Below are 17,337 nucleotides of genomic sequence, written 5' to 3'. Positions count from 1 at the left end.
AAAAGCTCATCTGGAGAAAGCCCAGCTTCCTCCCAATCCCAAGAACGGCATCGCGAGTCAGCCATCAGCGTTGGCTGCTAGTTAGCTGGTCTTACACAATGGTCAATGTCCGGTGAAAGTCCAGCGTTACTCTTCGACAAAGACATGGACTCTTGCTTCGATGAAAAATGTTTTTTTGTAACATTGTGGACGGTAACCGGGTAAGGTCTGGAATGTGTGCGTGTGCGCACCTCCACCGTTCCATGCTGGCTCACATTTGTTTCGTTGGTTCGGCGTTATTACCTGGATCTTCAAAAACTGACAAAAACGAAAAAGTATTAGTTGCTGGCCGAAGATAGACTTCCGGGACCGGAAGTTTCTGCGAGAGTCTGGACCACAGCTAGCTAGCACCATACTGCATGCAGTATACTGGGCCTGGCACTGCGTGCCACGATCTGTTTCAGTGTTTGGTACCATGCATGATGTGTGCGGTGGTCTATCGCTTGTAGTAATACATCGCGTATACCGTACTGGCAATATATATGGTCGCAGTGAGGCCATGAAGCGTTACATTGTCATTGGCACATGTTTACCGCACGCAGGGCGTTACATGCAAAGTCGCACAGGAGCCGTTACACAGGTTTCTATATTGCCGCAGTCCTTTTTTTGCTATTGCCGCATCACTTTTTTGCTATTGCCGCATCATTTTTTTGCTATTGCCGCATCATTTTTTGCAAACTGCAATGAAAGATCGCCGCACCCCGCCGGACGCGCGTTACGAACGCAACGAAAATTTGTCGCACTAGCCTGGTCGCGCGTTACGTCGCACCCCCCTGCGTTACGCGTTACGCGGCAACATATATTGCCAGTACGGTAGTAATAAATGTTGCCAATCAAAGACCAACGCTATAGCCGATACGCGTATACGAATCTGTACATGAGGATGTGTGTAGATCTACTATGCAGTCATGTAGAACGTCGTATAATGCCATTTTTGGCCTCGTAATGCTTTATAATGCTCGTAATGCTCCGGGTGGTGTATAATGCTCGATATAATGCCGGCATTATCCGCCAACACCTACACGTGACCGCTTGTTCAACCATGTTCGATTGGGAATAAAGGCGGAACCCTGCATCGCAGCCTTTTCGGACCAAAACCAGTCGACTCAGCGTCCAAAAGACTACAACATATGGGTCAATCGCGGTCATCCGTGCTTTTATAAGAACGAAATGGCGCTTTTAGTGACATTTTGCATACAAATCCCCATCTCGTAGGGCGCAGTCACCCAGTTTCGGTGGAAGTGCGCGAGTTCGATTGGGATTCAAGTAGGAAGGGAGCGTCTCAGCTTCCTCGGACCACGACCATTCGACTCAGCACCCCGAAGACTACAACTGGTGAAATTTTAATTTTTGCCTTAACTTCCCCTTTAAGTGCACTATGACTAGGAGGATGTTTGTTGCAGTGGAAAACGAGCAAAAATGAATGTGACGCACCTGGGTGTGAGCAATATCAAACAGCCTCACTCAGATGAGTGAATCGATAGGTAAATCATCCAAGACATTAAGATGTACATTACATACATGTGCCGCTACAGATACTGAATGTGGCGTTAGGGAGAACCAAGCAACATTGCGTCTGTTCCATAAACACGATAAAGGTCTCAAGTTCTCAACACAAAGGGCGAAAGTAAAAAAGGGAGAAATCATCAGTTCTTTGTGAAGGAGGCGAAAAGAAGAAAAAGAGAGATTGTGCTACACAACCTTACCATAGATTTCCTTATAATTATGTAGGAGGTGCAGATGGGCTAATTTACATAGTCATTTGTATACATGTATGCAGCGGGTGCAGATGGCCGAGCAGGCCTGGTTGGTGGTTGACTTGGTCGACCAGGTGCCTGGCGCATGATGTTTGGCCCAGAGTCAGGTATACACGGATTTGCAGAGGTCACTGATTTCCCCATGGGCTCTTCACGATGACTGTCTGTAGCGCCTGGTTGGTCTCTGGTTCTCTCTTCGGAGGCGATGCCCAGATGACGGTCGTGTGAAGGTCGTGGTATTGCTTGAGCGATGGCCACATTTTGCTTCCGCTTGAGATAAAGTGCAATAAAGGCGGCGCACAACAGTGGTGCGAGTATCAGACCGATAACAAGTCCAGCAATACTGCCACCTGATAGGCCTGCGTCTAGTGTACCGGCTTGACGATTGCAGTTAGTGCCTTGCCAGCCAATTTCACAGCGACACACGTTCTTGTGTGTGCATACGCCATTACCAGAGCAGCCGAGTCCATTAGCTTGAGGACACCTCCAAGCACCAGACTGCAGTATGGAGGTGTTCACACATTCCTTGTTCCAGCAGGCTAAACCATTGCCACACGGGCTGCCATTATCCACGTACAACGTGCGAGCCTCACCTTCACCAAGTCGCCGTGTCACGCACCTTGAGTGAGGTTTTTCAATGCCGCACACGAGAGTACCACACCAAGCATTCTCTGGCTTGCAAGGAATAGGTTCCTTTCTGCTATTGAAACCACAGTTGTGACCGCCCAAGCCACGTACATTGTAGCTGGCGAAGCAGCTTGCGGAGAGAACAGCTGTAGAGAAGAACGTTTTCTGGCATTGCGTATCAATGTTCGTGCACGAGCCCTGCTGGCAAGTGCCAGGCTGACCTGCTGCCTCACAGTATAGCCCGGACTGCGTGAAATCATCTGCTGAACACCTTTCTTGTCTTCCATCACAGTAGTCTGGCAGGTCGCATTGGTCTTTGGCCGGCCTGCAGAATGTGCCAGCTGGCAGGATAGTACAGTTACTACAGCATTCACCTAGACTACACTGGGAACCGGGTGTGTAACGGCATGTTGTTGCGTTGCAGCAGGCATCCTTGCAGTACTGGCGCAGGCCGCAATCGCAGTCTTCGCCTGGCTCCACAATGCCATTTCCACACACCACTTTGGAGAGCGCTGGTGCGGGCATGTTCAGAAAACACTTCCTGCTTGGATCTGATCGCTGTTGGTTAAACCAAGCGATTGTGCAGTTTGACCATGCTGAACCGGAACCTGGAGACATAATGCCAGTTCTACAGCCAGGCTTGTTACAAGCGCACGGCGGGAAAACATGTTGAAATCCCAAATTGTGGCCAATTTCATGCGAAAGCAAGTATTGGTTTATAGCACCCTTTCCCACTCCTTCCAAACCAACAAGGCGGTAGCTGTTGCGCACTCCTGGGCAAATATAACCGGGAGAAGGTAGCTGGGCAATTCCAGGAGATGTCAGCTGCTGAGCGCTGAAAAAATGAATCATGTCATAGTGAACAATTGGCTGGAGGTATTGTGCTGAAAATTGATGCACTTTACGGAGATTGTTAGTCCCTGAATCTCCATCCAAATTCAAAGGACCAGGTGACTGAGTAAATATGAAGATAGTTACAAGGATAATACGGACATTAAGCTCCTGGAAAAGACCATCGGCCTGGTTTACAAGCTTCAGCGTTGATGTAAAAAGGTTTTTGGAGCCATCTTGACTAAGACCACCATTTGCTTTAGTATATGAGTAATCAGAAGCAACAGCAAGTTCTACATACACTGTTGGATCTCGTCCTCCTCCTATACTGCTACTCCTCTTCACACGTTTGCGTGCTGCTGAAGCTAAACCAGCCAACCCGTCAACAGGAAAATCCCACCGCTGCTTCTCACCTGCAGTTCCTCTGCTGGTGTTCTTTGTAGCCGATATATTCCAGTGTGTCGCACACCCTCCTTTCAACGGATCGTCTTTGCTCATCTTGTATGTGGATTCTTTGAAGACGGCGTGTGGATACGTACCAGGTTTAGATGTCTGGCTGACCAGCGGTTCAATCATATATCTTTCAGAGTACGCTTTACCTTGCTCATTGCTACTGCTGTTGCTGCTGCTAGCTGTGGCTGGATCCTCATCTCCATGGCCAGCATACTGTTCAAAACCAAATGATCCACTCAAACCATTGCATGTGCTCACTGCGGCGTATGTAGATATCACAGTGGCGCTGCTCTCTTCACTGGCATCAGTACTACTTTGCTGCCGTTTCCTGTGTTTGTGAAGGGTGGACTGAGCATGACTGACGTTCTGCAAGCCACGCACTGTCCCATGGTAATAACAGTTGACTGCTCCACGAGTAATCACAGGACTCTCATCGATTGAATTGAATGTGAAGACTTTAAACGAAGCAGGAATCAGCTCAGTGTTCTGCTTCAGATCTAATGTCACTGTCTTTCCAAATGCCCGTATTTGGAAGCTGCTGGTTGGCGGATGGTGTACATGTACATGCTCACTGCTAGACTGATCATCATGTTGTCCTTGTGCTGTGGCATCTCTCTTGCCACGATTGCTGACATGCTCAACATCACTAAGGTGTTGTGTCATGTCGATATGCACTACTTCATACTCATCCGTCATCTTGCTGATACGTTCTCGAGCCTCGACAGTTATATCAGCATGGCTGCTGCCCCTGCTCTCCGCATCCACGTGAACACAGCTCCGACTAAGCATCAATATGAGCGTGATGATTGCAAGGACACGAGCAAACTTCGAACTAGAGTTTTGCTGACTAGACGCTGCCATTGCCGACTGGCAACCTGTACACTCTATATGTATTCGTAGTTCACTTTCTACTCTTCCCGGTATCCAACCATCTCAGGCAAGTAAAGCCACCTCAGCAACAGGGTGCTAGGGTGCTCCCACACTGGGGGTTTCAAATATTGTACCGCAGTAGTAACAAGATGATCAAAAATAGGAGAGTTGCCAATTTTGTGCACCACCTATAAAGTAACATAGTTGAGAATGGAATTGCCTTTGCAAATTCTACAGTCTACCGCTACTTACAGGTGATGGTAGCTACACTGGGAAACTTGTATGAGCTCCACTGCTGCTGACTGTGATCCTGCGGCAAGTAGCATCCAAATCGGGTTTGGGCATTATTGAGCTGTTCGTGGTTACGGCATGCCTGCTCAGGTTGTCTACCTTTGGAAACAAGGCAGGCGCTTGTGGTAGACCTACCGGACTTGGACGTTAGCGAACAGACAACCCACAGTAAACCATTCAACGTTTCTGACCGCTGGCTTGCATCACTATCACATCGCTGTCAGTGGTTACAAGATCCGAGCTTATCTAAACAGTAGGAAGTCCCTGTTCTACTTCCTCTCCTGCCCGGCAGTCCCGTATTCGTGACCACGGTGTAACTTACTGCAAGCTTAGAGCACGCACAGCGCACATCAGTGTTCTAAAGTTTACTTATTCCTTCCGTAGCTACTTTGGACCCGCAAAGCAGGACGTTCAAGTCACTGCTGGCTGTTTTCAGTGCCCGTGAGTGGATGGCTGCTCAGTCCTGTGTTTAGACATCCACTCAGTGGGTATCTGTACAGTCATGTGGTGTTGGAACTCCGAGCTGCACGCTACTGCGTTCATCAGACAAGATAATACAAACGTAAGACTAGATGACAACTGGCATCTGCTGATGGCCGAGGACATCTACAGAGAGTCGGATGCGAATTTTAAATGTTCACATCCGGTCAATGAGCGTTCGCCCACAGACCAGCATTAAAGTACTGGTCTGTGGGCGAAGGCTCCTTGGCATCATCCGACATCGTGTATTGGTCTCTGATTAATGATGGCCTCAGCATGACACTCGTCAATCCGCCTACTCCCAGTGTGCATACTGCTCAGTAGTACGTTGTTGTGCAAGGAGCACTGCATTGCAGCGACAGTAGGGAACCTATTAAAGTTGTTAATTTGTTTTCTTTTGTTATGAAATTGCACATGCCTGCATGAACATGCCTACATGCCTGCATAGAATGGAAGAGAACAACAACAACAACAACAACAACAACAACAACAACAGCAGCAGCAGCAGCAACAGCAACAGCAACAACAACAGCAACAACAACAACAACAACAACAACAACAACAACAACAACAACAACAACAACAACAACAACAACAACAACAACATGTAACTGAACATGAAAACTACTAAGGTGTTGTCACATGCACAGACTTCATGGATGGTGTGTGGGAGTACTGGGATATGCTCAGCAGCAGCAGCAACAGCAACAGCAACAGCAACAACAACAACAACAACCACAACAACAACAACAACAACAACAACAGCAACAGCAACAACTGACTTTCAACTGACTAGCATACCGTGCACGACAAAGAACAGAAAAACTAAAATCATCATACACCTGCAGACACTTAGGGTGAGACAAAGAAGGCGGAAGGGAACGGAATTCAACAAAGAAAGTAACACGATCAACATTCAAAGACCTAGACGATCAACGGCTAATTATTCAATGAATTATTACAGTATTGGAGGTCAAGCACCGGCGAGGACACTGGGAACACAAGATTTAACAACAACAGGAACAACAACAACAACAACAACAACAACAACAACAACAACAACAACAACAACAATGGTAACAATTTACCATCAAGATCAAAGAAGGAGTCAACGAACAGAGGTTAAACAACATGAAGCGAGCCTGGGACCGATCGGTGTTGATGAGGAGAATGACACGGAGGACGACACTGAGGACGAGTTGGAAGATGAGACGGTGGACGAGGTTGCGGTTGTTGGAGACGAGGAATCAGATGGTGATTGTGATCGTAAGAAGTCTGCCGTTTTTCTTCACTTGTTGTCTCACCCTAAGTGTCTGCAGGTGTAAGATGATTTTAGTTTTTCTGTACTTTGTCGTGCACGGTATGCTAGTCAGTTGAAAGTACTTGAGGCTGTTTGTATTCGTTTGCATAAGCCTGATCTTTGTAAGCAGAAGAAACATGTAGTTGCGTTAAAATTGTTTTCGTAGGTGCACAGCATGATTGTTTGTCTCACTACACAGTTTTAGCGTTATAATTAGTTTCTCACCCGCCGTTGCACTTAGCTCTCACTTCACTTCTATTGTCTCGCATTCCCTCATTCTATTTTGGCACTGTATTTTGTTCTCGTAACACATCATTGAATGTTTATTTTAATCATTGTTCAGCATGGTTACTCTTCAGTCACGACTTTCCACTGATGAATGTGACAAGAAAATTAATTCTGGTAAACTTTCATGACTTCGTTGTAGTGTGGCGATGACTGCAGAATTTGTTATCCTTATTGCTATTCTAAAATTGTTGTCTCCACGTCGATTAAAAATTAACACAATGTATTAAAATGCAATACAACATACACTGGAGAAGAAATCAGGAAAATAAAATATGAGCTCAAAAATGGAACGAAAAATAGCAAATAGAATCAAAACTCACGATGGAATCAAACTCACGATGGAATCAAACTCATGATGGAAACTACAAAACCCAATGAGTTGGAAAACCAACCACAGAATTAGATATTGGGAATAGAGTCAGACACAACAACGACCGAAATCAGTACACCAAAAACTGTTCTTTATGTTCCTCTCTACAGTCCATTCATTGGAAACTGGCACCCTAACTTTTTGGTATCTCTCTCACATAGTTGTAGATATCGTGAAAACAACAGTACATCCTGCATTGTGTGACCCGTGCAATTACTCCTTGCCACATTTGAGGCCAGAAAAGTCCAAGTCTCCACGTCGATTATTTAAATAATAATAAATTAATAATAATAATTTGGAAAGGATTGGGAGAACTTCAAATTCAAAGGATCAGTCGGGGAAGTGAACTGCCTGAAAAGAGAAAAAAACGCCAGACCCACCAGGACTCGAACCTGGGACCCTGCTTGTCATGAGCAAAGCTCTAACCACTGAGCTATGGGACCAGGCTGAACCTAGAAGGCGCTGACAAGGTTTTCACTCCAAAGGCAGCTCGCAACACGTGCCACACATACTGATGGCACTTGGGTCTTTTTCCCTCCCCCAGGGGACCAACCACGGTCAGTTTCTGGAAACTACCAGAGGTGAAAGAAAGTGATTAAATTTGGAAAGGATTGGGAGAACTTCAAATTCATTCCTTTGGAGTGAAAAACTTGTCAGCGCCTTCTAGGTTCAGCCTGGTCCCATAGCTCAGTGGTTAGAGCATTGCTCATGACAAGCAGGGTCCCAGGTTCGAGTCCTGGTGGGTCTGGCGTTTTTTTCTCTTTTCAGGCAGTTCACTTCCCCGACTGATCCTTTGAATTTGAAGTTCTCCCAATCCTTTCCAAATAATAATAATAAAGGGTTTGCTCCCCACACCGGAGCTCGCGCTATTCCGCCGACGTTACTTGACTGACTCACGACTGCCATCCAGGGCACACGAGAAGTCCATCGAACCTTCGACTCGGCAAACCTGCAAGAAAGCACCACTCCCTGCTCAATACACAGTGTTTCGGGGAATTCACCCCTCATCAGTTGAGCTTGAGTAGGCTGAGGAAGATTGTGCCTGAAGAGCACCACTTATATACTGCTCTCCAGCACAAACATCACCAGGGATACAAACTTACAGAGACGCTCCGTTTCCAGCGCGACAAACACCTCGTGAACACCAGATAGCAGCGTGAGTCAGTGTCGCTCCTGGACGGTGAGACAGACGTCGAGGACCCTCGGTCATTCGCAACGCTGCCACCTCCAAACCAACTAGTCGCAAGCCCGCGCTGGGCACAACAGTACGAAGTAGTGGTTGCGACTTCGGCGATGATTTGTAAGAAAGGGTTTGCTCCCCACACCGGAGCTCGCGCTATTCCGCCGACGTTACTTGACACTTGACTGACTCACGACTGCCATCCAGAGCACACGAGAAGTCCATCGAACCTTCGACTCGGCAAACCTGCAAGAAAGCACCACTCCCTGCTCAATACACAGTGTTTCGGGGAATTCACCCCTCATCAGTTGAGCTTGAGTAGGCTGAGGAAGATTGTGCCTGAAGAGCACCACTTATAGAGTGCTCTCCAGGCACAAACATCACCAGGGATACAAACTTACAGAGACGCTCCGTTTCCAGCGCGACAAACACCTCGTGAACACCAGATAGCAGCGTGAGCCAGTGTCGCTCCTGGACGGTGAGACAGACGTCGAGGTCCCTCGGTCATTCGCAACGCTGTCACCTCCAAACCAACTAGTCGCAAGCCCGCGCTGGGCACAACAGTACGAAGTAGTGGTTGCTACTTTGGCCATGATTTGTAAGAAAGGGTGTATTGAGCAGGGAGTGGTGCTTTCTTGCAGGTTTGCCGAGTCGAAGGTTCAATGGACTTCTCGTGTGCTCTGGATGGCAGTCGTGAGTCAGTCAAGTGTCAAGTAACGTCGGCGGAATAGCGCGAGCTCCGGTGTAGGGAGCAAACCCTTTCTTACAAATCATCGCCGAAGTCGCAACCACTACTTCGTAATAATAATAATAATAATAATAATAATAATGAAGGTACGTGTTAGGTCGTAAGTATCCACGCAAACACACATCCAGTCAAAATAAGGCACTTGTCAAAGTATCCGAACGTTTTCGGTCCCTTCTCATCAAGGATTATACAGGGAATGGCTCAAGTTGGAAAGACTAAAACTTATATAGCGTAAAGATATGAGATAACAACACTCGTGACAAGGTGAAAAAAAAAGTATCAAGTTCAGCACGACACAAAACTCGAAGGACATAATAATAGCGACAAGAACATAGTGAGCAAATTAAGTTACATTGTTAACACCTCGACGAGGAGTAACACCAAACAATTGTAGCGACAACACATTTTCTTTTTGTACGCAAAGTTCAGGATCTAACTTACGGATATACAAAGCTTCTAACACAGCCAGATGCAACGCACATCTACCACGCACACGTACCTTCGTTATTAAAGTATTATCCGCCTCCGACTTCTTGTAAAATAATAATAATAATAATAATTTGAAACTCGGATGTTGAGCCATAAATAAATGTAAAAGAGAAAAAGACATAGTTATTGCACTTTCTGACTGTATATAGTATCATGTTACAGTGATGGAGAGTTACTCTTAACTCGTATCCATATGTCTTTTTCTCTTTTATAAATAATAATAATGTTAGGAAATTTGAGGCCACATGCCACGTAATGCTCTTTTCTCTCCGAAACTCAACACTCGCGAATAGCAAGGTCCCTGGTTCGAGTCCCGGTGGTGTGACTGATAATAATAGTGACAAGAACATAGTGAGCAAATTAAGTTACATTGTTAACACCTCGACGAGGAGTAACACCAAACAATTGTAGCGACAACACATTTTCTTTCTGTACGCAAAGTTCAGGATCTAACTTACGGATATACAAAGCTTCTAACACAGCCAGATGCAACGCACATCTACCACGTGACAATATTGAGAACACATTATCACTGTACAACTCACGACAATTGGTACGGGCTGACAGATGTTGCTTGATTGACGAAGTGCGATTCTTAGCTCCGTTGGGTGTTGTCTCCTCCAATGTCCCGTCATCTCGCCTCTTCGGACATTATTATCTCCCGCCCTGACAAGGGTCGGGCAACGGTTGTTATGTCAAGGGAGGATTACCAAACCAAGATGATGGTCATTTTGGAGGACAAGACGAAATTCTGCAGACTCGGACCGTGCGATGTATATGATCATACAGAAAACATCGACACTAAACTTAGCAAATACCTATTGTCTCTTTCAAATTTCTTATTATGAGTACGACCATCTGGCACCGACGGGATCAACAAGACCACGAATGTATGGGCTCCCAAAAATTCACAAGAAGAACATTCCCTTACGACCAATACTGAGCATGTCAGGATCGTCGCAATTTAAAACATCCAAGTGGCTATGTGCCATGCTACAGCCGGTACTCAACCTCTACAACAGCCACTGCGTCAAAGATACTTTCGAGTTTGTGGAAAAGCTAAGGGACGCAAACTTTGAATCGAGCGGATTCATGTGTTCGTATGACGTGGTCAGCTTATTTACTAACGTGCCACTACGGGAGACCATTGACATCTGCGCAACAACACTGTACCACAATAAGTCCATTACTCCGCCGTCCATGAACGAAACGGAGTTTGTGAAACTCATGTTAATGGTTACATCTGGCGTTGAGTTTTCATTTGGCAACGTTATGTATAAACAAATAGATGGCGTTGCCATGAGCTCGCCGCTTGGTCCTGTATTGGCTAATATATTTGTAGGGTTCTGTGAAGCGTCCATTAGTCCATCATTGTGGCCCTCTATGTACTGTCGTTTTGTAGACGATGTGTACTGTCACGATGAGGATGAGGATGTCTGTGGGACTTTTCTACTAACTCTGAATAGCCTCCATCCGGCGTTGAGATTCACGCCGGAAGCGGAACAAAACGGCAGATTATCCTTCTTGGATGTGCAAATATCACGCAACATTAACACACTTAGGAGTCACTGGTAGTGGTACGTTGGTGCAGAAAGTAATTTACTTCTTTTGAATACTACCATGTCCCGGATATCATTGTCGCATGGAGCTGGTGATAGCGAAGACAAAGTAACATTACTAATAATAATTATACTAGTAACCGGAGTTCCACCACCATGCCATACCAATCGAAGCCACCTGTCTACCATCTGTCTGAATTGTAGTGTGTTTGTGTATGATGCGTCCCCAATCCAGACACGTACATGTACATGATGCAATGCACGGATTCATGGCTTCTGCCAGTTCGGGCTGGGTACTACTACTAGTAGTAGTCTTTCACATCTGGGAATTCCCACATCGTAGTTTTTTCAGCAGCACTGGAGCTCTCCCATTCACTAATATTAGATCTGTGTAGACCGCCAGTGACAGTCCCGGACTCCCGGCCAGGTAGCACTACGGTCTACAGAGCACTTGAACTGCACGACTACTAGTACTGACAGTCTGTACAGGGACTATAGCAGTATAGGCCGCGCATGCACACACTATACAGTCTGCTCCCGTCGAAGCCTTCATTTCGTATGTACCATGGCGCCGCTGGCTCCACACGCAGTGCACGAAGGAATCGGCTTGGACGGAATTTCGCAAGACCGGCAGCCAAGCCCCCGACCCACCTACAAGAGATGCAGGTCCGCCGACTCATTTGTCTTTGCGCCATCACTGATTCATGGCTTGTCCGTGCTCGGAGCCCCGGCTCCACCACTGTCACCAGCTGCATGAAGATCACTGCCAGGCGATATAGCACGGAATGGCAGAGCAGCCATGCAGTGCGCACTCTGTGATAATCTCACGACATGGCAGTGTCACTGAGTCCAGGACATTCATTGTGTAGTAAGGGGTACAGTACTCTTGATTGCTGTAGTACTAGTAGTAGTACACGTGTGGTCACTGCGAGCAGACTAGATAAACCCACCATTGCCTGGCATAGGACCTGACTTGGTCGTCAGACACTGCGCAGATGTGCAATTTTTTTCAGATTATTCATGTAATCCTGTAGGTTTTCCTGGAACGATTTCAGTCCGAGGCAGGCCGAGACTCGAGATAGGCACAATGGAGATTCTCACCTTACTAGTCTGACTTGGTCACTTGCAGTCCCGAGCAGAAAAGAGAGAGAGAGAGAGAGAGAGAGAGAGAGAGAGAGTCCAGGGCCAATTGGAATTGGGAGAGTATCCACCACTTGTCCTGGACAGTCAATGAGATGTTCCACTGGGTGGTTGACGTGTGTGAAAGGGTTCATTGATTGCAGACCATCGCGCTTCTCGTGGACTGCACTAGAGCTTCAGTATCAGTGAAGTTTGTGTTTGTACAGTATAGACCATTCGGTTGTCTGCACAATGACTGGATCTACGGAGCATAACGATGCGGTGGTCATTGTGACTGTTCAGCTTGTTATCAGTCTTCTCGTTATGCCCATAACACCGATGCTGTGGATCTGCGGAGCGGGACACATGACCAGTACCGTGCAACGACTCTCCAGAACCTCGCCCGTTGTCTGGAGCATCTTCTTCAGCATCATGATGCCTGGACCAATGACCTTCTACTCCACTGTGCTGCGTCACGCACTCGTCCCTGCCGACTGGTACAACCTAGCGGTCAGGACACTGATAGGGGCACTTCTGGTCCTGATGGTGGCACCCGGGTCATACTTCCTGGCCCGATTCTTCCGGTGGGGCACCAGACCCGAGCCTCCTCACCCCACATTGTCCCGATCAGCTCCAGCAGAGGAAAGTGCTGCTTTAGCGGAGAACAAGAAGACAGGTGCCAATTCGGACAAAGAGTCGGCATTGAAGCGACATAGCTACCTGACCACAAAGTACAGATTCATTCATTTCCTTTACTCCGGTCTCCAGTGGGCGTTATATGTGTTGGATTTCTTCTTCCCGGTCATCGAATCCATCGGCGTGGAGGTGGCGTGGCGCGTGTACCTGCTATCGCGCCTGCTGTTCGCGTTAGGGCCCGAGGCGGCACTGATATCAATGGCCATACTCTCCACGCTCTCCGACCTGCCGTCCGTGCTGTACGTAGTGTGTTCCGACACGCCTATCATCATACAGTACGCCAGTAGGGACGATCCTGAGGATAGGCGACTGTTCTATCGCGATGCGCCGCCAGCCTCAACCACCATCCTGTACACACTGCACACGGTTCTGTTTAACTGTGTGCTGGGGATGCTTGTACTCATGTCGAACTTCTGCGTCTGGCCATCCGTACTCCTGTCCCTGTACTGGAGTCACGTGTCGAAGATCGTCTCCGGACGAATGTTGGTCTCAACGTATCTGCCGGTGGGAATGGAAGCCCTTGCTATGTCTCGCCTCAGCCACGAGCAGGACAAGTTCATCATCAAGTCCTGGATTCGCGGACCGGCCTGGAAGGTCAGCTGTGAAGGCCTGGCTGGCATCCTGGTGGCGTTGCCCGTTGCCGTGGCGACGTATCACTATGCCGGTGGCGTGTCGGAGTGGCGCGAGGCAGTGAAAGGTACGTGTTAGCGGGGTAATGTGATGTACAATGAATATGATTGGGGTACAGATCCATGTGTTTCGCCCAACGGGTGATGTAAGTAGAGAGAGAGAGAGAGTTGGAAGCTCAGGACGCTCGCAATGCTTGTTCAAGGTGTAGGTCATCATCATGCGAATTACTGACAAGTAAACTGGTGAAAAACATCTCGAATTATTATCCCGATGCACGGGATAAACCTTAGGATATCTTTAATGCTATTAGGGATGTACTCGTAGAGAACCTGAGCTTCTGCGCTGCTGATGCGAGACCTAAAACTCTAGTACTTGAAGTAAGCTTTTGGTAATACACCTCTACTTCTCGCCAGCCAGTGTGGTAGTCAGCGTTTCCTTTCTCTCTCTGTTCATTTGAAAACACAATGGTTTTACAATCCATATGCAATGCTACAAGTACCAGAGGGACTCCCCCCCCCCACTGACAAACAGAGGGGTGTGCAATACAAATACAATGCCATGATTTGCCATGTGAAAGAAAATGATTATGTTAATACAGCTATACACACTCAGTGACTGGTACATGTACGCAGAGAGAACTATTAACGGTGACACTACCAGTATAATATTCAATATTGCATTACTAAAATGCATGTACATGTACATTTACATGAGTATTCGGCCAGAGCTGTCCTTCACTTTCTCTGTTTCTCTCTCTCTCTCTCTCTCTCTCTCTCTCTCTCTCTCTCTCTCTCTCTCTCTCTCTCTCTCTCTCTCTTTCTCTCTCTTTCTCTCTCTTTCTCTCTCTCTCTCTCTCTCTCTCTCTCTCTCTCTCTCTCTCTCTCTCTCTCTCTCTCTCTCTCTCTCTCTCTCTCTCTCTCTCTCTCTCTCTCTCTCTCTCTCTCTCTCTCTCTCTCTCTCTCTCTCTCTCTCTCTCTCTCTCTCTCTCTCTCTCTCTCTCTCTCTCTCTCAATGGACATTTATATCTGTTATCACTCCAGGTGTTCTTCCGCCGCATACACTCCTGTAGTAGCTTCAGCTACCGCTGTACAGGAATACTGATAGCCTCAGTTCCCATTGGACAGGCACGTTTCGTGGCATTCAGCCACATGAATTTCCATGTTCTCAACCCAGGAAGAAGCAACCCAAGGGAACGAGGCCCAGAAGTTCCCGACATACATGTACATGTATGGCGGGCGGCGCAGACCTGGAGTGATGTGCATGTACCTGGTACCCCTAACTATGCCATGATTGGCTATCTCTAGCTCTGTGGCTGTTGATAACATACTGAGCCACGGGACTGGGTACAATCCTGCCCTTCATCGCCATTAACACGTACACAGAGACACTGCAACAGGTCTATGACCAAGTGACTTCATTTGCCGACAGAGAAGTTTACATTGGTCCGGAAAAAAAACTAGGAGATCAGTTTGAGATTGATGCTGTTGATGCCAAACCTCCTCGAACAGACTGATGAAATTAGGAATTTGGACGGAGAACTGTGTACTACAGTAGATATGACAGTGTATTGTTTAAGCCCTGATTGATTTCTGCTACTGGCAATCATTATAATGTTCAGTGTACTTATACTTCGCTACATTGCTAAACACACTACCCTGGGAAAAGCCTAGCACGTTCCCTATCTCCACCACCACCCAACATGCTTTGTAAGCATAATATACCTGGCACCCACAGATGAAGTACTCAATTAATTGAGTTGTCCAAGACACACGCTATCATGTGACCTGTTACTACTCTTGCCTCGAATGTCAGGGAGCGGTATCAGAATGCCATCGGAAAGGTTGCGAATCATACCAATCATAATTATTATCACTATCAGTATCAAATGCATGTGCATCTGTAGCTGACAGTTGTCAGCCAGCTTATACTTGAGAAGCATAATGCCCATTGCTATTAATGGCATTGCAAAGAGAGAGTGCACACGTACATGTATTATGTACATCAGACACTCAATCTCCGGGCAGGTAGCGGTCGCATTAATGGTTAAATCCCACCAAAGGTACATGTACATGTACGAGGGTGAAATTCATCGCACCACTACTGCACTAGTATCCTTAGATAGAAACACTACTAAGCAGCTACATGTTTGCCATAAATCTATACATGTACCCCGTTGCATTGCTCATGCGGATGGCTGTTTCAAGTTGGCCAGATCTCTACGTCGATCCACGGTGAGTTTCATTCGCACAGCGTTAGCCTGGAATAGCGATATAATTACACCGGTATTAATTAACCTGCTCTTTTCACTTCAAATTTCTAGTGGAAAAGTCAGCCATATCCTGTGTTTCTGTATTGCATACTGTACTGTGAAGGGGTGGCGTTCCTGGCAGTCAACACAGGACACACTAGTCACTGTGCATGCATGGTCGTTGGCCGTACATGTCAGTTATACAGTCATCATGAAGATGCAGGTCACGCGCACACAGGCAAACTACAATGTGTAAGAATAACGCTCCACATTCAGGGCCCATTGTATTTACGCGTGGCGTGGACACAGTTCTGTGGCTAGCACTCTCATCTCCACGCGGAACTGGCGGTGTTGTCAACGTGTAACTAATGAGAGGTGACAAGCACCACTGGAAGACCTTCTAAAGTCATGTACACCACTGCTGGTACATGTAATACTAAAGTGGTTAGTAGTGTTACCAGCCATAACTATAGTACACGAACAATGCATATGTTTTACGCTCTGGTGGTAACGGAGAATCACCGAACGTCTAAAGTACATTGTGAGCATTGCACTGGGACTAACTAGTCTGCAGAGTTTAGAACAAGCTGTCTGACTGGAGGAACACACCGCGAGGAAAGCGTCTAAGAGTAACACTACACAGGAAATCGGCAATTTCCAGTGACAGGCAAACGTTCCTTACTACTGTACGAGTGCCGAATGACAAGTAGGTATTACAGTAGTTCCATAGGAACACAGATGTCACTGCAATAGCAATGCACATGGACTTATATTATTATGACTCGAATATGAGCGACAAAAATGTCACAAATGGAATGGTCAGCCACACGGGAATAGGAACGGGTTACTACTGAAGAAATCACGACTGGCCGAAATTAAATTTAAAAAAATCACAGCGTCATTTTTATGTCACTTCTCTGCGGTTGACGTCACAGTATAAGAATTAGCAGAGAAGTAGTGTTCTCTGTCCACCCGGGAACGGGTACGAGGGAGCACGGTGTGGGATAAAAGGAGGTGACGAGTGCAGGGTCGGCCTCTTTGTGCTGTGGTGGCCCCCACTGGCAGTGTTCACGTGTTCAATAGTGGTGTACACGTATGAGTGAGTTTGCGGATGTGTGCGCTACGAGTGAGTGCAGGGTGGACAGAGAACAAGTGTTTCATAGGATCGGATTGACGACGAGAATGGAACACAGAAGTGACGACGGTCATCGCATCAGTCAACATAGAGTGCATGGCATGCATGCTCGCGAAGGGGTACACTGTCCCGGCCTAGCTAGCTGTCGTCCATCTTGCCAGGGACATGCTACTTCATGTACTAGTAGCAGAATACTGCCGTGCTGTACCCTTACATGGAGCTGCTGT

General features: G+C 47.0%; 2 protein-coding genes across 2 annotated transcripts; one reads left to right on the top strand and one right to left on the bottom strand.

Annotated features, from left to right (window-relative positions):
- Nucleotides 1-1,378: 1,378 nt before the first annotated feature.
- Nucleotides 1,379-5,242, bottom strand: LOC135826045 (zinc metalloproteinase-disintegrin-like protein H4 subunit A). Its single transcript, XM_065338686.1, has one exon. It carries the CDS (start codon nt 4,566-4,568, stop codon nt 1,785-1,787), a length of 2,784 nt encoding a protein of 927 aa, XP_065194758.1. The 5' UTR covers nt 4,569-5,242; the 3' UTR covers nt 1,379-1,784.
- Nucleotides 5,243-12,238: 6,996 nt separating this feature from the next.
- On the top strand, nt 12,239-16,058 carry LOC135825679 (uncharacterized). The gene is made up of 2 exons (XM_065338300.1): nt 12,239-13,794; nt 14,768-16,058. The coding sequence occupies exons 1-2, from the start codon at nt 12,654-12,656 to the stop codon at nt 14,794-14,796; spliced, it is 1,170 nt and encodes a 389-aa protein (XP_065194372.1). The 5' UTR covers nt 12,239-12,653; the 3' UTR covers nt 14,797-16,058.
- The last annotated feature ends 1,279 nt before the right edge of the window (nt 16,059-17,337 follow it).

Source organism: Sycon ciliatum, chromosome 10 (genome assembly GCF_964019385.1).
Source record: "Sycon ciliatum chromosome 10, ocSycCili1.1, whole genome shotgun sequence".
Taxonomy (NCBI): domain Eukaryota; kingdom Metazoa; phylum Porifera; class Calcarea; order Leucosolenida; family Sycettidae; genus Sycon; species Sycon ciliatum.
The sequence above is the reverse complement of the archived record's forward strand: the minus strand, read 5'-3'. Positions and strand labels throughout refer to the sequence as shown.

What these genes read in the sequence shown, in the direction of transcription:
- LOC135826045 (XM_065338686.1), bottom strand. Translation starts at nt 4,568, where the DNA reads ATGGCAGCGTCTAGTCAGCAAAACTCTAGTTCGAAGTTTGCTCGTGTC.
- LOC135825679 (XM_065338300.1), top strand. Translation starts at nt 12,654, where the DNA reads ATGACTGGATCTACGGAGCATAACGATGCGGTGGTCATTGTGACTGTT. An exon ending in GTGGCGCGAGGCAGTGAAAG is followed by an intron (nt 13,795 to 14,767) that starts GTACGTGTTAGC and finishes TTATCACTCCAG; the next exon opens with GTGTTCTTCCGCCGCATACA.